At 45.6% G+C, this 21,134-nt stretch overlaps 1 protein-coding gene and 2 long non-coding RNA genes across 3 annotated transcripts in view; 2 read left to right on the forward strand and 1 right to left on the reverse strand.

Annotated features, from left to right (window-relative positions):
* The first annotated feature begins 706 nt into the window (after positions 1-706).
* LOC119170835 (phosducin-like protein) overlaps positions 707-21,134 on the forward strand; it is a 49,195-nt gene continuing 28,767 nt past the window's right edge. Inside the window, exons 1-4 of the mRNA XM_037422100.2 lie at positions 707-1,211; positions 6,324-6,449; positions 7,957-8,075; positions 17,062-17,167. Coding sequence (XP_037277997.2) covers positions 1,041-1,211; positions 6,324-6,449; positions 7,957-8,075; positions 17,062-17,167 — 522 coding nt within the window. The 5' untranslated portion in view covers positions 707-1,040. The remainder of the gene's footprint in view (positions 1,212-6,323; positions 6,450-7,956; positions 8,076-17,061; positions 17,168-21,134) is intronic.
* LOC142796296 (uncharacterized) lies at positions 5,988-7,984 on the reverse strand. Its single transcript, XR_012893710.1, has 2 exons — positions 7,877-7,984; positions 5,988-6,481 (listed from the first exon to the last, which is right to left on the reverse strand). It is a non-coding gene; the product is annotated as an uncharacterized LOC142796296 (long non-coding RNA).
* Positions 17,174-20,710, forward strand: LOC142796297 (uncharacterized). The gene is made up of 2 exons (XR_012893711.1): positions 17,174-20,483; positions 20,561-20,710. It is a non-coding gene; the product is annotated as an uncharacterized LOC142796297 (long non-coding RNA).

Genomic DNA, 21,134 nt, shown 5'->3' on the forward strand with positions numbered 1-21,134 from the left:
CCAGTCCGAGCGGCCTTGCCACCGAAGGTCGCTGAGGCTAGTTTTCCCGACGCGGGCTAGGTGACCGGCCCTGCGCCACGCCCGCATAGGTGCGATGATTCGGCGGGAACCACCGCGGTGATGGAGAGCGTGTGTGGTGCCGAGAAGTCGATCCGCGCTGCTGAGCAACGTAGTGAGCGATTCCCAGAGACCGCTGGCTGAACCTACGATTGATTAATTGATTGATTGATATGTGTGGTTTAACGTCCCAAAACCACTATATGATAGTGAGAGACGCCGTAGTGGAGGGCTCCGGAAATTTAGACCACCTGGTGTTCTTTAACGTGCACCAAAATCTGAGCACACGGGCCTACAACATTTCCGCCTCCATCGGAAATGCAGCCGCCGCAGCCGGGATTCGAACCCGCGCCCTGCGGGTCAGCAGCCAAGTACCTTAGCCACTAGACTACCGCGGCGGGGCGGCCGAACCTAGGAGGTTCGGTGGCAATACCAGGTGGCTATATATATGCATACACTTTTTCGAATAAATTTAGTTGATATTTTGCGCTTGTCCTTCTCTTGTGTTCTTTTTTTTTTTCGCGCCATAAGCTACGTTAAAAATGAACGAACTCGCATAACAGGTCACTCTGCTTCGTAATTTCGTTTCTCCCGCGCTGATCGTTTTCAGACCTTACTGACAGATGGCGCCACCACTAAAATTAACCTTATTTTTAGTGTAAAATGTTTGAACACAGTTTAAAATATTGACCCGGAACTTTCACGTAGGACACGACATAAATGGGGATATAAACGGACGCTCCGTTAATATCATATGCCCGCGATTCGCCCACGCGCGTGCGCCTCCGCGGGGAAACCGACGGCGCGTCAACTCGCTCGTGTCGCGCATCAGCACAACGCACGAGCGTGCTTCCGCGTTCGTTGTGCGGCTTCCGTCTCTGATCTCGCCGTGATCGCATTTGTGACTTGAACAGCGCGAAGCCGTACGATTCGACTGCTGGTTATATCCCGTGTCCCAATTCAACCCGCTGCTCTCAGCACCCATGGCGACGCTCGAGGACCGCATCTTGGGCGAGAAGCTCCAGTACTACTGCAGCAGCAGCGAAGACGAAGATGAACAGGCCGAAAGCGACGGTTCTCCGTCGCACTTGCCGGCCGCCGAAAAGGCGCCTCCACCGCCCGGCATCAAGCAGCGGGAAGGATGCTCCGTCAACGTGAGTGCCGCGCGCGACGAGCTTGGTGCCGCCGATTCGATCGTACGGCACGCATTCGCTTCACGGCGACGCTCGGCATATCTCTTATTTGTATCTTTTCGGAAAAGGAGCGTCAGCTGAGCGTGAAAACTCTCCGCCGGCCGGAGCATACAATGGTGTGCGGCTGTTAATCATTTTTCATCAGCAGTCGCCAACGCGGCACGCACGGCGCCTACGAAGTCGCTTGGCCTTTGGTACATTTCGTGGAACTGGTGTTTATCAGTCGCCTTCAGCATAACTCTCCATACGAAATAGAGACTGTTTTAGTTGGGAGTGAATGGAAACCGCCGAGATCGCGGGCAGGCACTGCGATTTGCTTGTCGACGCCGATTTTCATTCAACTCTTGCAGGCTCGGCGTTACTTGTCAAAAAATTGCACTATAACGAACCTTTACATGGCGGTGTTCTTTAATTGTAAGGGTTACTATGTGGCACCTAATGGTAAATCTAATTGCTAAAAAGCACACCTTTTACATTGTTTCGTTGTGTCACCATAACATTTGTTTATAAGGCGTCACATATCCACCATCGGGAACGATTGTGCACTTATGTTTTCTGTTGGCATTCCTGAAGGAAAGATTTTAATCAGCAGTGTAAAGACCGCGCAGCTGTGTAGCCGCACGAGTCAATGCACGCTAATTACAATAGATCTTGTTTGGGAAAAGTCATAAGGACCATGAACTTGTATCTGACATTTTTGAAGGACGGCGAGCTCCAGCATTGTCACCGCGACCTTTTTATAATTCAGGTTCACTGCGAAAAAATCTGCTTATCGGGGATTTTGATGCCTTAGCTTCGATCATGTACACAGCTGAACGAATGAAGAATACAATTAGCTACCATGTTGCACTGAATGAGAGACAAAAGGAGTAACTACTCAGAACAAAGGCTAACTGCCAACTGAATAATTTATTTTGCAAAGCCCATGCCTAAATAATAAGCCACGTGTTATTTAACAAGCCGCGTGTCACATGTGCATGAGGGACCAGTTAGAAAACAAGTTACCAAACACGCCAATATTCATAACTATCTGCACAAGCTCATATAGTCTGGCCCCGCCATGGTGGTCTAGTGGCTAAGGTATTCAGCTGCTCACCCCGCAGATCGCTGGATCGAATCCAGGCTGTGGCGGCTGCAATTCCGATGGAGGCGGAAATGTTGTAGGCTCGTGTGCTCTGATTTGGGTGCACGTTAAAGAACCCCAGGTGGTCGAAATTTCCAGAGCGCTCCACTACGGCGTCTCTCATAATCATATGGTTGTTTTGGGACGTTAAAACCCCACATATCATATCAAGCTCAGATTGTTTGGCTCTTTTTCAAGCTCTGTTTGTGGAGCTCTGTCAAAAAGTCAAGCTTTCTTTGGCAGCACCACGATTTTGTATTGTCAAGGGGGGCAAACACAGTGGGAGATTGTGAAAGCTGCTCACATCGGTGCTCTGTCCGATGCATGTGTCACTCAGGCTTTCATCGGCTTACTGGCAAAAGAGCTCAAGTATCTAAGCTTACGCAAATCGGTACAAAGTTTATTGTTTTTTTGCAACTTGTTTTCTAATTGCTCCCTCATGCACACGTGGTATGCGCCTTGTTATTTAAGCATGGGTGTTGTGCAGTGTTTCAGCTGGCAGTCAGCGCTTGCCCTGTGTAGTTTTACTTTGTTTCGCATTTTTGTTTGGCATGTGGAGCTACCAGCACAGGTAAAAGGAGTGGGGAATTTCATGAGACACAGCCGTGGCTAAAGCAACAGGCAGGACAAACATGACTGTAATTAAACTGAGCACCATTAGCACGTAACTAGAATAATGTAATGCCAGGCAGCAAGAAGGTGTCATAGTTCCCTGACTTGCTCATGAAAATGCATTCTCGTGTTTTGCAGTTATCATGGACTAAGAGCTTATCGTGCTTCTTTGGAAGAAATGGATGTTCTCAGAAAAACTACTGATGAGTCTGTACAGGATAGGGTGGTCTGAATAAAGGAGTGTGGCAGACAACCTCCAACAAAGTATGATTGAAAAGCCAACTGAGAAATGCAAGGGACACGAGATCGGTTTCCAGAGTGTTTAAGTGGATATATTGTGAAAAGGAGCAGTTAACTGTGAAGAAAAATAATCAGAAAACTGGCAAGTAACTAATTAAATAAAAGCAGCACCAGAGAAAAGGGTGGTGGAAGTAAAAAAATACAGGAACGCCATACTGAATAGGCATGGTGGATATGGTCCACAAATGTATGTCAAACTGTAAAGAATCGACCTAAAAGTGCCTTACAGAGCATTAAAAAGCAGTGCACTATTAGAATTCCAACCAGTATACCTAATAAACAAAAGTGTTAAGACAGAAAAATTGACTTGGCTGTCAGTATGAAATATGGAGAAAGCACTAAAACGACCGAGCATGTTTTGTTAATTACGAAAATGCTCCACTGCAAGACAACTAACCATATAGCACCCCTGTCTAAGGCCTTGAGCTTTGAGGATATCAGCTTTAAGCGCAATGAATCTGTTGTAAAAAATAATAGATAGTTGAAATCAAAGGCTGTCAACACGAAATATTAAGGGCTATAGCTCTCCTCTCTAGAGGAATAAATTTTACGTTTTTATGGTGAGCTGACAATAAACAGACCAAAAATGTTGAACGATTGCTTTACGACACCAACCACTAGCTTGCATCATACAGGATGCCCATTAAATATTCATTAGCCGCCTGCTTGCTTTTGAAGTGGAGGGTCATAAAATCTGTCCATTATGTGTCCATTCATACGTATGAGCATGTCCTCTTATGGTTTTGATAATGGTGCAGCATACAAGTGGAAAAGATGGGATAATCATATATATTGCACAGTAATCTTTTTGGTTGCTTCTAGGGCAGAGCAGATGCGCATATCATGAATCTTGCTCAAGTTTGGACATACTAACTGTCCTGCTGTCAGCGAAGGGAGGTAAAATAGCCGAGAAGTTGCAAAAGACCTTGAAGTCTTTATGGGGGGATCTTTTTGCGATGATAAAATGGCCTGAGGTAGCCAAGAAAAATATTGCAGAAGTACGAATTGCTGGGGACATTTGAGTTAACGAACATATTGTAGTGCTGAATTTCAGGAGAAGTGAAACCTTGAAAAGACGAGAGAAATCTTGAAAATGGAGTGACACTGCAGAGACGTTCAGTGTTCCAGAATTTTTCATCTTCTGTAGCACTGAAGCACATTCACATAAGATGGAACATAAAGAAGTGCCTGTCTCATCTTCTCTTTGCTTTTTTTTTTTTGTGAGTGTGCTTCAGTGCTACAATATGTCAGTGAGCCAAAAAAGGGGCCAGTGGACATAGTTACCCATTTTTAAATATTCATTTATTTTAATTGACTATTTTATTTATTTTTGCTTTTATGAAAGGACTAGTGTGCAGCCGTATATACTCTCAAAGGAGACTGTGTTTCACATGGGTCCTCAGTTCTGTCACATAGCTATGCGGCAGTCACTCTTCATGTGCACAGGGACTCCACTGCTATCGGTTACTAGTGTGTCTGGCTCGTGCGATGTCCATTGATGCGATCGGGCCTCTACCCGGCTACATCTTGCAGCTAGTTGAGTGGAACATAGATGTCGTTCATCATAGTAGTTTTTCTGTGGGTGCGTGTTTCTCTGGGCATACAAAGAAGTGCAACTCTGATCTCTTTGGGACACCAGGAATGACAACTCACGCTTTTCTGTTGTAATGTGGCTTCTAGTGCTTAAAGGGGTACTGACACCAAAACTTTGGCCTTGCATTTTTCTGCTGCAATGTGTTTCTGGGGGCCTGTTAGTCATAACATGACACATCGTTTGCTGCAGTGCACGAGAGATAATTAATTACAGGCCCCTCATTATCGACCAGTTTCGGTTTGAGAGAGCTCCAGAAACGAGAAGCCGCCGGGTGCAACTAGCACCTCCTAGTCTGTGAAGCTATTGAACACGTCAGCACACAGAGCTGTGACACACTTATGCACGGTCTGCATCAATAATTACTTTCGAATAAGAAACGGGACTGCAGTGTCGCCAAACACAAAACTTTGAAAACGCGTGCCATGGCCACGCACTCGCGCCGCCGAGAAATATAGACTGCGGGAGCAAACGCGGCAAAAGAAAAATGGCGAGTATGACGTCACCATAACTGTTTTATTGGCTGCAGTGTGGTGACGTGAGGGAAGTTGGGGGTGCCCGAAGGGTCCCCTTCGAGGGTGTTAATGGCACAAGGGAGTCGAGCAATCAGGCAAACTTCAAAATTGATTTTAAATACCTTCTATGCTATACTTGCTGTTGACATTTTGCAGATGATATACAAATGTTCACGAGAAGCGACCCCACAGGCTATCTTGGCCGAACAATTTTGTGTCAGTGCCCCTTTAAGGTGTACTGACGCCTATATTTTGCTCATTGCTTTTTCTGTTGAAATAAGTGGCTAATTACATAGTTACTATGGGTTGGAAATCGCATTTGCTCTAGTGCGCAACAATTATTTGGAGAGATTTTTAGAGTTACAAGCCGTGGTTTTGGTGTTAGGAAGAGCCTAGAGAGTGTAGGTTGTCCTTTTTTTTTTTGATGCAGCTGGCCATGTTACCACACAAAACAGTGACACGCACACTGCAATGCATGTTCGTCACCACTATTTGGATAACTGAGGGATATAGCACGGGCAGGGGGGGGGGGGGGGGGGGGCATGGCAGCGATGTCAAACTTGTGACGCAGGTGGTTGTTGGTTGTTTACACCGAGTTGAGTTTTATTTCACGAGTTGCTCCATCTTGGGCTCAGTTATGCAGCATACACTTTAAAATTCGTTTTAAATTTGTTGTAGGTTATTGTTTCCATTGATGCTTTGTAGATGATGCACGTCGTTTAATCAAATTTGTATAGGAAGTTGTCTTGCCTTAAAAATTATTGCTCCAGTACTCCTTGAAGCATTAAAGAATGTGTAAAGAAGTAAAGGAACTAACTAAGGCAACATATGTGTCATGGCATTTTTTATTTTCTTGTGAATTCTCTAGCTGGAACGTTGAAAGTTTTGCTAGGAAAGCTCTACATTCCTCATGTAAGTGTGTGTCTGTGCAGACTGGACCCAAGGGTGTGCTGAAGGACTGGCAGCGCTACCGGCAACTGCAGAGCGAGCGGAGGGAGGAACAGGAGCGGGAACGACTGCAGCTCATCAAGAAGCTGTCACTCACCTGTCGCTCCGAGGTGGGTGTCAGCAGCCATCTCTTGTGCAGGCACTGCTTGCATTCGTTGCAAGGTAGAATGCATGAAGAGGGAGACAGGATGAAATCAAAAACAATCCCAAAACCGCCAACGCTACAGCTGAAAATTAACTACTACTGGTAACTACTGGCCGCAAAGTTGCTTCTTTTGTCCACTTTGATTCCTTTTTGATTATGTCATAAGTGCTACATTACAGTTAAAAGACTACAACTAATGCCCCCAACACTTTTCTTGGCTTCATTGGCGATTGGTTTCATCAGGTTGTGTCTAACAAAGCAAACAATCCCTTGATCATTCCCCTTCTTTCGTTCATAGCAATGTGCATGGAATGCAGAAGTGGCATATCCACAAAACGAGTGGTCATAGTTAATGCTGTAGTGGACAGAATGACTAAAAGGAAAGTTAATGGATGTTTTTTCTTGCTTTCTGAGCCGCAGTGATCCATGCAAATTCTTTGTAGTTCTGCAGTGATTTTTTGGGTGACCCATGAGAAGACCTATTGACCCATGAGAAGAATACTTTCCACCAGAATACCTGCATAAATGCTGCAAGCAAAAATCTATTTACATGTCTTGTGGGAGAATGTCTGTAGGCCCCTGCAATGTGTTAATAAATGTGCCCTGTAAGAAAAGGGGGGGGTTTCTGGAAGCTTTGTGTCATTAGTGTGGTTACAGCATAACATAATGCTTGTTTCTTAAATTACAAAATGTTTTTTTCAATTGAAGAGTACGAATGCTCCTGCTTGTGTTTATCATATAAGAAAGCACTGCAGTTACAACAGACTCGTATTCAATGCAGAGCTCAACAAAGGTGTAGGTCAGCGGAAGCATTTTATGGAGCACCTTGTCCTGCCTGTTCGTAGGGGCACTTCTATATTTGACAGTGAATGCTTGTCAATTGATTTAGAGCTCACTCCATATTCTCCCTCAACAATATCTGCTTGATTACAATAAACTTAAAATGTGAAGTTTTGTTCTTTGGTGGATTTGCATTGGCACTCCTTGTGCTGCCCACACATCACTTGTTTTACGCACCATACAAGTTTGTTGGTGAAAGTCTGATTTCTTAAACCTCATTTGCTCTTTATTCCATCTTGTTCGAAAAAAAGTTCATTGTGAGTAGACCCATTTAACTTTAAGGGTGTTCGTTAAGTAACATTCTCTACTTTTTCAGGTGCTAAAATGACTAGTTTAACAATGTGTGTCTTGTCATCTATTACTTTGTAGCAGTGCACTTAAATAAGCATCGATATAACATTAAATTGTTAGCAATGCATACTTGCAATACTGTAGTGCAATTCATCTGCGTATTAGTGCAGCACGTTTCCAGTGATGCCATAGGGCGGTAACGTATATTCACATTCTCAGCCTCTCATGAATTGCATGCATTAATTTGATATAGCTGTTTACCAAGTGTGGGTTTTTCTCTAGTCGAAGAGTGACGCTTCACTTGTGGTTACACTTGTATGCTTCCGCGCACACACACGCAGCTCGAAACGGAGAAAAAGTCGAAAGAGGAAGAGGAAACTCCGCAGGAAGAGGACGACGACTTCCTGCGCGAGTACATGCGCAAACGGATGGAGGAGATGATGGCTGAGATAAACGCCAGGTGACGCCATTTTTCAGTGGTCACAAGAGCACACGTGCCAAATATGTGGCTCTTCTCTTTCTGTTTTCTTTTTCTTTTGTTGTTCTTTTGTCTGGTGTCTTTCTGCCTGGTGTTTTCTGAAAACTTACATGTCAGTGAAAAAAAAAAACAGCATAGAACAATGTGGTTTTGTTTTCTCAGACGCTCTTGATGTTTGAGTTTTTCACTAGCCCCAAAATCTGCACTTATGGCATTATATTGTGAATTTAATTCCAGAATGTTAAAGCCGCATCCCGGGGTAGACAAAGTAAAAAAGTTGTACGTTTGCTTAGGCACAGCCAACGTTGATTCGGAGCCATATGTACTCTTGCGCATCCTCGGGTTGGTAATCTGCTGTAGATAAACTCATATAGAAATAAATTCATATAGTCACAGATTTTTCATTGGGTAGTTTTCTTTGGCCATTCATTTTTCACTGCTTGACTAATCTGCATGCCATAACAGCGCTGTGTTTGCATGTATGTACATGCTGCACATCTCTGCTATAGGATTCTTTAAAGCGGTTATTTTTTTATTTTCAAAATGATTTATTATTTATATTTCATTTTGAGGATAACAAATATGCAAGGTTTGCATTCGGGGTAAGGCAAAAAGAGGACCTTAACCTCCTGATTAGGCATTACCACATTGGGGTTGTTACTAACTCTGTCATATTTACTATAATGCATGTCACTGTAATATGAAGAATAAGGACACTTGAGGAACGGTATAAAATGAGGAAGCTGACAATGCTGGTGCAAGGGACGGTAGCAGTTTTTTTTTTGTCTAAGTAAAGTAATGACATTTCTATGCTACTGCATTAAACTTTGAGTTTAAGTCTCGCGCTTACAGTTGTGGCATGGCCTCTGGTCTGCTGGGAGTCCCTCTCAGGCGTGATGACACGCCATATCGATGCTCCACGGTGGCGACGATGTCGAAGACCCACTACAGCGGTAGCTCCAGCGGTTTCTCGTCGAGGCAGGTGCTCGGGCTGGATACACTGCAGACCAGGGTCGGCGGTGGTTCCGGGGCTGCTCGCCAAGGTCGGTGCTCGGGCGGGAAACTGCAGCCCAGGATCCGCAGTTGCTCTGTGAGCTACTTGCCGAGTCAGGTGCTCGGGCGGGAAACTGCCGTCCAGGATCAGCGGTACTTCCTTGCGCTGCTCGCCGAGTCAGGTGCTCGGGCGGGAGCCTGGAGCGAGACCCAGTCCGAACTTCCGCAGCCCTTGACCCCTCGAACACCACGTCCCGGCTCTCACGTTCCTCCCTCGCCTCGCGCCCTCTTCTTTTTCCTCATTCCAGCATATTGGGTTCCGTACAAATAGATGTGAAATCGTTTAACAGCCCATATTAAAGCATAACATTCCTTCTCCACCGTAGTGTAGTTTCTTTCGCGGTCATTCAGCTTCCGACTTGCGTACAAGACTGGATGCAAGATCCCATCAGATTCCTGCAACAGTACTACTCCTACACCCCTTTCTGATGCATCCGTTCGCAAAACAAACGTCCTACTGAGATCTGGTGCCATAAGGACCGGGGGTTGAGCCATACACCTCTTGAGTTGCTCAAATGCCTGCTCATGACATTCCGACCAAGGCAATCTGTTAGGCGCGTTCTTTTTAGTGAGATCGGAAAGGGGACTCACTATATCCGCGTAATGAGGGATAAATTCCCTATAGTAGCCTGTAAGGCCCAAGAAGGATCTCAACTGCTTCTTGTTCAATAGCCTCGGCGCTGACTGTATCTTCTCAATTGTGTCAGGATGAGCTGCGATGTGTCCCATTCACAGGGTGTGTCCAAGGAAGGTAATTGCTTGAAACCCAATTTGGCATTTTGTCAGTTTCACTGTGATCACCGCCACTTGGAGCCTGCGAAACACTTCCTGTAATGTCTTCACATGTTCCGGTCAAGAATTTGTCGCCACTAGGATATCGCCGATATAATGCTCCACGTTTTGGAGTCCATGCAGCACTATTTGCATGAGTTTAGTGAAAGTCTGTGCCGCAGTTTTCAGTCCAAAGGGCATGAATCTGAATTGAAATAACCATCGTGCACATGAGAAGGCCGTTTTCGCCTTTGATGCTTCATCCAAGGGTATCTGCCAGTACCCTTTAGTTAGATCCAGTTTTAAAAAATACTTTCTTCCCGCGACCTTCGCAAATACTGCGTTGACTCGTTGTATGGGTACCTTATTTAGATGCCGAAAATCCACACAGACTCTGTTAGACCCGTCAGACTTCTTTACCACCACAAGAGGTGAGTTGTACGCAGAGGTGGAACGCTCAATAATCCCCAGGTCCAACATCTGTTTGATTTCCATATCTATGTCGTTCTGTACAGCTAGTGGCAGAGGATACTGTTTCACATGAACTGGCCTCTCCATGGTTAATCGCATACTGCACTTGAGCAACGTTGTCTTGCCTGGGAGGTCTGAGAAGATTTGGTCGAACTCTTGTAACACATTTTCCACTTCTTTCCTCTGCACCTCATTGAGATCGGGGTTTATAACCACCTTCTCTCGACCCACTGTTTTGGTTATGCTGTACGTGGGTATTTCTTCTTCGTATGGATCTCCCAACTCCGTCTCCGTAACAACCATGCCTGCGACGTCATCTGCTTTGTTGGGTTGCCTGTCCTCGTATTTTTTTAGCATGTTGACATGCAGTACCTTTCGCCTTTCTCCAATTTCAAGCTCATAGTCGACATCAGTCACTTTATTCTTCACCTCAAAAGGTCCCTTCCAACTCATTGTGAGCTTATTGTTGTCACTTGGTAGGAGTACCAATGCTTTGTCCCCAGCCTGCAAGACCCTTTTTTGGCTTCTTCTATCATAATACTTCTTGTATGTTGCCTGGGCCTCGGCGAGGCTCTCCCGTGCGATGCGACAAGTTTCTTCAAGCTTGTCCCGAAGTTCTGATAAATACACATACGAGGACTTTTGCTCTTCTTTCAATTCAGTGTTCAACCAGACTTCACTCAGAACTATTAGTGGTCCTCTAATTGCTCTTCCGTAAATCAACTCGAACGACGAAAAGCCGGTGCTTGCCTGCGGCACTTCCCTATATGCAAACAAGAGTGCCGGTAGGTATTGATCCCATTCCTTGGGTTTCTCCTGGCACACCTTGCGCAACATATTCTTGAGCGTGCCATTGAACCTTTCAACCAAGCCGTTGCACATGGGGTGATATGGTATCGTCAAGAGGTGTCGCATGGACAGCAGTCTACAAATCTCCCTCATCAATTCCGAGGTGAAATAGGTTCCTCTATCCGTTAGTATCTCTCTCGGAACCCCATACCTCGTAAACATTTCCACCAAGGCCTCCGCTATTGTTACCGTATCCGTGTTTTTCATTGGAACTGCATCCGGGTACCGAGTAGACACATCCACCATTGTGAGTATGTACTTATTTCCTCTGTAGGATACTGGTTTTATAGGTCCTACGATGTCCACTGCGACTCTTTGAAAAGGTTGCTCAATAATAGGCATAGTTCTCAAAGGTACCTTCGAGACCAAACCTTTTGGTGTGGTTCTCTGACATGTGTCACAAGATCGCACAAACCTTTTAATGTCGCTTTGCATGCACGGCCAAAAAAACTCTTCAGCGACCCTGCTAGTTGTCCTTCTTACTCCCTGATGGCCAGCCATAATAGTGTCATGTGCCAAGTCTAGAACAGCCCTTCGTAAACTCACCGGCACTGCTAACTGTCTCTTTTCCCCTCCCTCATGGGTCTTGACTATTCTGTACAGCAGCCCTGAAAGCTTCTCAAACTTATGCACGACCCGACTCCTCTTACAATAGATCCATTTGCCCTGAATCTCAAAACACCGTCGCAGCGTACTGTCCGCTTCCTGCATTCTCCCCATTTCTGCTGCAGTTATGTCCATGGCTGCTACTGAGTTGTTCTCCTTGATGCCCTCTTTTTTCTTTTCACTCTTGTTCCTCGTAGCTTTCTCCACGGCATAGGCGGAATCTTCCCTGGTATGCTGATCAACACATCTCTCGTCCCGTTTATCCATAACCTTATCAGGTTCGAACTCCATACCCTCAGCGCACGTTGTAGTAGGCAATCTCCAGAGGGGATCCGGATCGTCAACTCCTCTGACCCCTGGCATATTACCAAGAATTACGTCATAAAGAGGGTCTTTGACACATCGGGCTTCAATCCAACCGCAGTACTACGGCGACGAAATCAGTACCCTAGCAACTGGCATCCGCCGTACTGTTCCATCAGCCAACCGAACCGGCTTTGCTGTACCCGTGATCTCCGTTTCTGGTACCATGGATTCTCTTACAAGTACAATGTTGGAGCCCGTGTCTCGAAGTACCGAAACTTTACGTCCATGCAACATCCCCACGACCACTCGCATAGCATCTTCGGCTTCTCCCGCCTTGACAGAAGTCGTAACAGCACTTGTCTTATCCTTGTCCTCCTGGTCACGTTGCTTTTCCCGGTCCGGATCAGCAGAGCTTTCATCTGCAACCATGCAAGCCGTTTTATTTCTTGACCGATCACGACAGGTTTCTGTTGTGTGTCCACGCTTTCCGCACCGATCGCATTTCGACGATGAACTGTGAGTGCGACCCGCGGCACAATTTGCTGCTCTATGCCCAATCTTGTCACAGAGGTAGCATTTGACTGTGCTCCAGGTTTGCTCTTTCTTCTCCAAACCTCTCTCATCTTGGGCTTTCCCTAGATTCCTTTGACCTTGAGCTTCCAAATAACGGTCGGCCGGCGTGTTTGGATAGCTCAGCCACCGTCTTCAAGTTCCGCTCCTTCAGGAACATTGCCACTCCCTTGTGACAAGATGCCAGGAATTGTTCCGCAATCATGCTATCTCTTAGACCCTCGAATGATTTCTCTATGTTAGCCATTTCCAACCACCGATCGAAGTAATTGGAGATTCAAGCAGCGAACTGCTGGCCTGTCTCATTTTCCTGCGGTTGTGAGCTTCGGAATTACACTAGGAAACCCTCGGCAGTTAATCTGAAGTGTTGGAGCAGAGCCCTTTTTACCTTGTCGTAAGCTAGCGCATCCGCTGCTGGCCTATGGCTAAAAACAGCCAATGCCTCTCCCGCAAGGCACATGCTCAATCCAGTCGCCCAATCACTCCTCTGCCAGCCTTGTCCTATCGCTATTCTCTCGAACCGCTGTATATAAGCGTCGAGGTCATCTCGCCTTTTGTCAAAAGATGTGATTAACTTACGCGGGCTCACTTTTGATGGCTGGGGTACCATCTCTGACCTATCTGGTACTTCCACACTAGTGCTTACGCGCAACTGCAATCTTTTTTCAGTGAGCTCCTTTTCCAGCATTAAGTTTTTATAAGTTCGCTCGTCAGTGGCTTTCACTCTCTCTTCAGCGGCTTTCGCTCTCTCTTCAGTGGCTTTCGCTCGCTCTTCATCTTCTTTCGCGGCCTCTCGTGCCTCTGCACACTCTTCACGTAATCTTTTAGGGGCGAAGCTCCTTAGGGCGTGGGCTGTGCGTCCCCTGTAGCCTGTATGTAGCCACCTCTAGTTTAGTTCTTGCAGTGTTCACTAGATGGCGGTACCGTCCCCTGTATCTAGCCACCTCTAGTTTAAAGGGACATCGCAAGCCATCCATCGTCTAAGAACAAATAAAAGTTGATTTGTGTATATACACACACAGCGTTTCTCACGTCTTTACATGATGATCGACTGGGCGAATTACACGGAAGATTCACAGTTTACCGATGAATCCCTCCGGAGCTTCGCCCATTCATCATCATTCACCCCGTGAATATGCCGTAATTTTTTCTGTTCCTCATGATAGAGCGTCATTATAGCCTCAGCCGATAATCCCGCAGCACTACCGGCTGCCATCAAGCGTTCCAGATCCATCTCACGGCTCCCGACAGACCTAGGCGTGTGACAAAGTTACATGGATCCTGGCAGGCTCGCCATTGTCACGAGTATATGCTGAGGCCTGGTTCGCTCGTCAGGCGTTGCGAAATGAACCGTAGAGGCTGATGGTACGAAACGAAAACTATCACTTCATTACCATGACAATCACAAAAACGAAACAACACAAATACGCACACGTTGAAAAACACAGAAAAGGAGATGTCTTAATGACGCGCGTTTCAACGTCCAATTCCGTTGGCGTTCTCCAAGTCTCGCGCTTACAGTTGTGGCGTGGCCTCTGGTCCGCTGGGAGTCCCTCTCAGGCGTGATGACACGCCATATCGATGCTCCACGGTGGCGACGATGTCGAAGACCCACTACAGCGGTAGCTCCAGCGGTTTCTCGCCGAGGCAGGTGCTCGGGCTGGATACACTGCAGACCAGAGTCGACAGTGGTTCCGGGGCTGCTCGCCGAGGTCGGTGCTCGGGCGGGAAACTGCAGCCCAGGATCGGCGATGGTTCCGGGGCTGCTCGCCGAGGTCGGTGCTCGGGCGGGAAACTGCAGCCCAGGATCCGCAGTTGCTCTGTGAGCTGCTCGACGAGTCAGGTGCTCGGGCGGAAAACTGCCGTCCAGGATCAGCGGTACTTCCTTGTGCTGCTCGCCGAGTCAGGTGCTCGGGCGGGAGCCTGGAGCGAGACCCAGTCCGAACTTCCGCAGCCCTTGTCCCCTCGAACGCCACGTCCCGGCTCTCACGTTCCTCCCTTGCCTCGCGCCCTCTTCCTTTTCCTCTTCTTCTTCCTCATTCCAGCATGTTAAATTACCTATTCAATACAACTTCTTTCTCTTCCTCTTTTCTTCATCTTGTCATTCTTGACAGTTCAGATGGCTTGCCATATGTCAATATTGCTGGTTTTCTATCAAATAAAGTAACATTTTAATCACTGTTCTTGCAGCAAGTTACTTATTCACAGCAACTGCATCTGTTTCACTTTAAAAGTTCCACCAGGTACTCTCTGCGCACTATGTTCATTTTTTTATCGCGACATGCTTGTAATTGTTATCAGCTTGCGTTCCATGAGAGCACTCTTGTTTGTGTATGTTAGAACTTGCTAATGATGAGTGTATGAGCTACACTGTTTCTTCCTTTATGTAGCACACACATTGCCATCTGCTGCCCACTTCTGGCTTCAAAGTATTGAATTAACACCATGCTTGTTAAATATTTTTTTGGCAGCTCTCAGTAAGCAGCAGTGATTTTGTGTTTCATTTAATGCGCAATTCTATATTGGGGTGAGCACTCACAAAGGTTGTGAGCTTACCAGGCATGAGGTGTTTGTGATGCTTGAGATGATTTTATATTTGCAGCTGGAATTCTTATTCCATTGATGTGCTCTGCTCTTGCGCTTTGAGGAAGAAATTGGTGCTTTCTTAATATACAGAGGAATCCCGATTGTACGACTTTGAGGAGACCACGCAAAACGGTCTTGTAAACCGGGCATCACATGATCGAAAAACTAAAATTATACACAGTGACACTCAACCTTGCCCAAAAAACGGGTGCAGACCGCCTGAATAAGCCCACGGCCCGACCTTGTGCCTCTGCAAGAAAGGTAGATTGAATTATTTTTGCAAGTGACATTACTTGGTCGGAGGAGGTGCGAGCAAATCCCTCTCAACTTATTAAAAAATCGAATCCAACAAGCATCTTCCTACCGATAAAGAGAGTCCGAAAAGAGAGAGGGTGAGAAAAAAAGCAGTAACTGTTTACTTAATCATGCGGTTACGCTTCCAATGCCGCTCAATGCAGGAGTGAGCTCCTAAGACCTGCGCTCTAAAAACAATACGTGAACTAGTTGGAAGAATATTGTAGTAGGGCAAGAATATTTTCATTCTCGGGTGTTTGGTTGTAGGTACAAACAAGTTCCCATTTTTTGATTTTTTTCTTCATTAATATTGACACATTCCTTGGGCATGCAGGGATGAGTAGAATTTTTAACTCGCAGACGCTATCAATTGTAGTGCCGCGTTGTTGATTCCACACGCATCGTGGTTTTAGAAGTGTTGCTTTTATACTCCCTAAGCTCTTTTTTTTTGCGTTCTGCTGATCAATTTCTTCTCTATATGCAGCTGATGCTGCATGTTACAGGCAAGAAAGGTTACTTAATTTGTAGCAAACATATTTACAACTGTTTAAAGTTTCGTACTTTTAGTTTTAGAAGTAAATACAATAGTGCTTGAATTATGCAAACAGTAGCGTAGGAGTGACCCATGCACAAATATATAAGTTATGGAAAATCATAGCATACAAGTGACTATGTTTGTGACTTCAAAAAACACTGAACATTTATGCACAAGAAAGACTACCATAAAATTCTGAACAAGGGCCCCGTTCAATTTATGGGTTATCTTAATTGAGCTTGTCGTGTATACTTTGTAATGTGTGTTCTCTTTCTCTAACCACAATTCTCCTAGTAACTGTAGCACAGTATATTGATCACACAAATCCAACTAGCCCAACACTTCACTTTGCTGAAATTTCCACACCAGAATAGGAAAGAGCCCCCCCTCCCCATCTACCGCTTTTTTCTTCTCCGCATTAGTATCATGCACCACATTTGTGCAACACATGCCTATTGAATCTCATCCTATTCTGTTTAGCAGCCTGACATATAAACACCTGAAAATTGTCATTAAAACTTGATTTTTTTTGCACAACGATTGCACCCCTAACTTCAAGCAAGACACCCATGATTATCCTCAGGGTTTCGTGATAAAGTAAAAGCGTGGCCTTCAAGATCCACATTCCACTATGGTAACCCTATGACAACTCTGCACACTATAGTAAGGCCTCTAAGATTTGTGTCATGTAGAGCTGCTGTGTTGGCTCACTGTTGGATGTGCCTCCTTGCCATGCTTACCACGGTCTGATTTCATTGCCATTGTGTTTCTTGTGTTTGTGAGCTGTTGTAAATACGCTGTGCCACGGATGATATCTGTGTTTTGCAATACGATCCCAATTGATGATGGGATAATTGCTATAGCCTTGACATCAGGATGTCATACTAGACGAGACAAGTGTTGTGAATGTAGACCTACTTCGTGCAGGCCCAAGTTTGGCCACTTGTCTCGTCTTGAGGACGGCCAAGCATTCTTGGATGCCGTGGACCGGGAAAAAGCTGGTGTCACTGTCATCGTGCACATTTATGCTCAGGTGGGTTGGCTTTAGCAACCTATGACGTTACAGTCACATTGTGACAATTGGAAAATTCAGTAGACGCTCAGTAAACAGAAGTTTGTTAAACGGAATCGCTGCTTATATGGAACAACTGCCTCTAATATGATTGAATTGGTGCTTGAAATTCTCCACCTCTGTTCCTCTCTCAGTAAATAGAACTCCTGTTAAATGAAACATAATATCATTGAATACAAGAAAGTTTGCGCGTATAAAGTGGCAATGGAAAGCACAAGACCTAATCGACTGGTGGAACATGAGAGAGTAGTCAGGCTGCTGATGATGATGATGATTGTCACCGGATAGAAAGGTGGTCTAGTTGGTAGTTCGTAGTCATTCAGCGAACTGGGAGTGCGAGAACACGCAACAGACAGAGGAAAAACCACACAGCACGAGCGCTCATACTGTGTGGCTCTTGTATGTCTTTTGTGTGCTTTTGCACCCCCAGTTTGCCGAACAAAACCGAAATATATTTTCTTGATACCCTAAGGTTTCATTAAACAGTAGCCTACTGTAAAGTAGAGTTTGCCTTTTCAGATTTCAATATTCTTTTACTCGCACCCGTGGGCCATGTTTAGAAGCACTTATAGATATTGCCACGGGAATTAGGCTATGCCACTCTGTGTGCCATTCTGAAACAGAAGAGATGACGAGGAAGTAAAAGAGAATGATGGGTTTATGGTGATTGGTCCTGCTCGATGTCCAGTGCTCTTGTAGACGGAGGTTATGTATTATTCATAATTACGTGACATTTGCAAGTCCTGTGATTGCAAGTGCATATGTGCACTATTTGAGGGGAAGTAGCGCCCTATCTTAGTGACCTGATGTCCACCATCTTTCCTAATGGTTGCATGACCAGTTCCTCAGCACTTTCCTATCCACAGCTATTAGCATCGACAGTCCGCTACTGACGATATTTCAAATTCAGAAATTTTCCGCTTTTCAAGTGTGACACTTTACCAATTATCATCACCCAGTGGATAAAAAAAACACCACTCTTTCCAGTTTGCTTGTGTGTTTTGCTAGTGTGTTTCATTGTTCCTCTGCGTGGGGGTTTAGAAGCACTTGTGAACGTGGCAAATGTATACTTTGTTTCATACATTAGGTGCAACGCTGTGGAAGCTATGCAAGAAATTCGGTCAGTAAGATGTATATTGCCCGTGTTTCGCGCTTGGGTTTCGTCGTTTAAACGTGGCCTCCGCGATGGGGTCCAGGTTCGTGCTGCTGGAAATAGTTGCCGAGGCCATGATAAGAAAAAACAGAGACGCTCGGCGATCCTCAACAATCTATTGACAACTGTGTAAATAAAGTTTTCTTTTTATTTCTCAGGCACAAAGGATGTATACATTTATTACTCGGGCTAGAAACAAAAAACATCATACGTGTAGTAAAATTGTTGAATTATTTCTTGGTTCAAGCGCTTCTACAGCAAGAAGTCTCCCTAGCCTCCATAGTGCTGCACCTGATGTATAAAACAAAGTAAAAGTCCTAACACTGCATAAAAACACTGCATACCATGGCTATGTGAAAATTCTGCATTTCTTAAACTTTTAATGATCTTCATGGGCAGTTTTTAACATAGAGGGCATCGGTAAACCTTAGGACAACTTAACTTTGCCAGATTTTCATAGCATGGATAGTGCAAGTTTATAAAGCTGGCCTGCAATATAAATGGGTGTCCTCTGACAAGTTTTTTGTCAGGCGATAGCCATTCTGCGTTGTTTCACTGCTGCCTTTTACTTACCTCAAGGTTCTCAGTGCAATTTAAGAGTTAAAATTTTTATTTTCTGCATTTCAGTGTCGCTTGCAAGTTGCTGTGTGTAGGAGTAGTACTGTATTTACTCTCATAACTTGCGCACTTTTTTTTTGCGATTTTGGGGCCCCGAGAAGGGGGTGCGCAAATTATGCGGCGTTTTGGCGAGGGCATACGAAATATTTTCTCACGGTCCTAACGCACGCAATATATACGTACGCCTATAAGAATTGGAGAAGAAACTAAATTTACTCGTTAATTTTGAATATTTAGCACGTATATTAACTAGTCGGATCCAGTCACGCATGATGTAGTGGGAATCATTCACCGTGAAGTCTGATTGGGAGTCACGGTTGCGGTCGCTGCAACCCCCACCCCTAAGTGCATCGTCTCACGTTTTGTCAAGTGCACTCGAATGCCCCATTTTCTTGAAGCTTTTCGCAACAATGGTGTGAGAAACTAGGTCTCACGACACGGCGGTACTGGGTGACAAGCGTTCGCACATATTTGAAGAGGCCTTTTTCAGTGGCAGAAAACTTGCATTAGAAAGCGCGCACTCCTCTGCTTTCTCGCGTACTTATCGCGCCGATCATCACACATTCAAGTACATCACCTTGAAGTGCTTTGCGGTGGCAGGGTTCCCGTTTTCTTCTGCAAAATATACAACAGCGAGCTTCAATTTCGCCGTATATATAGTAACTGTAGCACATCACAAGGGAACCATAAAAACGTGTCGGGCGGATGGCAAAACCTAAACTTCCGAAATCGACCAAGCGTTGATTGCAGCGTGGACGACGCAGAGAGCAAGTGGAACGGTAGAGGTCTCATGCCTCCCATGCAAAAAGTTGTCCGTGCTGTGACGCAAGCACGCATTCTCAATGTGGTAGAGATGGTGAAATAGAGAAAGGCAAACGTTCGAGCAGTTCCGCCGATCCATTAGCAGCTAGATTTGAGTGTTTGTGCATGGTATTCGAGAGACCCTAGTTCGGGAGAAGTCCTTGGAAAGATGGACCGTGTACTCGCAGCCCGTTTGACTGCGCGTGTCTGCTCCAAAGCATCGGAAAGTCTCTGCGTGTGTGCGCTGGCGAGCTGGCTCAGGTGGGTTGGGGAGCGCAAAATATGCGAGTAAATATGTTTTTAGCAAAGCTAGCAAAATATTAGGGATGTGTAAATTACGTGAAGGGGCAAATTATGCAAGTGAATACGGTATTTTTTGCTAGTCAATGGCCAGTTGTTGATCTTGGCATGTAACCATTGGTTGTACTCAAAAGTGTGATGCCATGATTTGCTAGAGCTTTCGATTTGTTTCTGTTTAACATGAAGAGTTGAAATTTGCTGATATATATATATTAAAGGTTAAAGGTAAATAGCCGACCGACCCATTAACGAGAAACCTTTCCTTTACGCACGCTGCCCGCCGAACGACCCATTACGGGGAAACCCCTTTCTTTACGCGCGCCGTCACGGACCTTCCCGGCACCGCGGCGACAATCTTGGGTGGCCCGACACACGTCAAGAACTGAACAGCATGTGATATGAACAGTATGTGGATGTAGACGGACAGTTGGCTTCGTTCTCAGTGTTGACAGTGGTTCTTCCTTTCTTTTTTTTTTTCCTAGTTCTCTCTCACTCTCGCAAACGTCTTTCAAGGCGAGAGGGACGCGGCAGCAACGAAGTTTGGAAGCTCATGTCAGTATAACTCATCCCCTGATGAAGGGAGGACCCCTCCCGAAACTGTTGGAAATAAATATATTTATCCTTGTTGACAACGCTCCCGTTGTGCCATATCCCATACCTTCACGAAGACTAACTGGCCCATGGAATTATTACTCCCACTGACCTGAACCATGGCTGCCAGTACATCATCAACGGAGCGTTTGTCGCGGAGATATCCAAATTATCCTACGAAGTGTGCCGTCATCGGGGACTCAATCATGCGGTACGTTCACACGCACTTCAGCCCGAACGACTCATCGATGCCGTGCTTCATCTCCTATGGTGGTGCTATGTTTTCGGACATTCCGGCGCTACTTGAGTACCTACCTTACCGGGTGGACACGTTGTTTCTGCATGAGGGCACCACGGACATCCTGAAGACGAGCTCTTCAAGATCACTGGATTCGTTGAGGGAGGCATTGAAGCGAATGAGGCAGATGCGCCCGAACATCAAGACACTGCATCTTAGTTTGCCAC

This window comes from Rhipicephalus microplus, chromosome 2 (genome assembly GCF_043290135.1).
Source record: "Rhipicephalus microplus isolate Deutch F79 chromosome 2, USDA_Rmic, whole genome shotgun sequence".
NCBI lineage: Eukaryota > Metazoa > Arthropoda > Arachnida > Ixodida > Ixodidae > Rhipicephalus > Rhipicephalus microplus.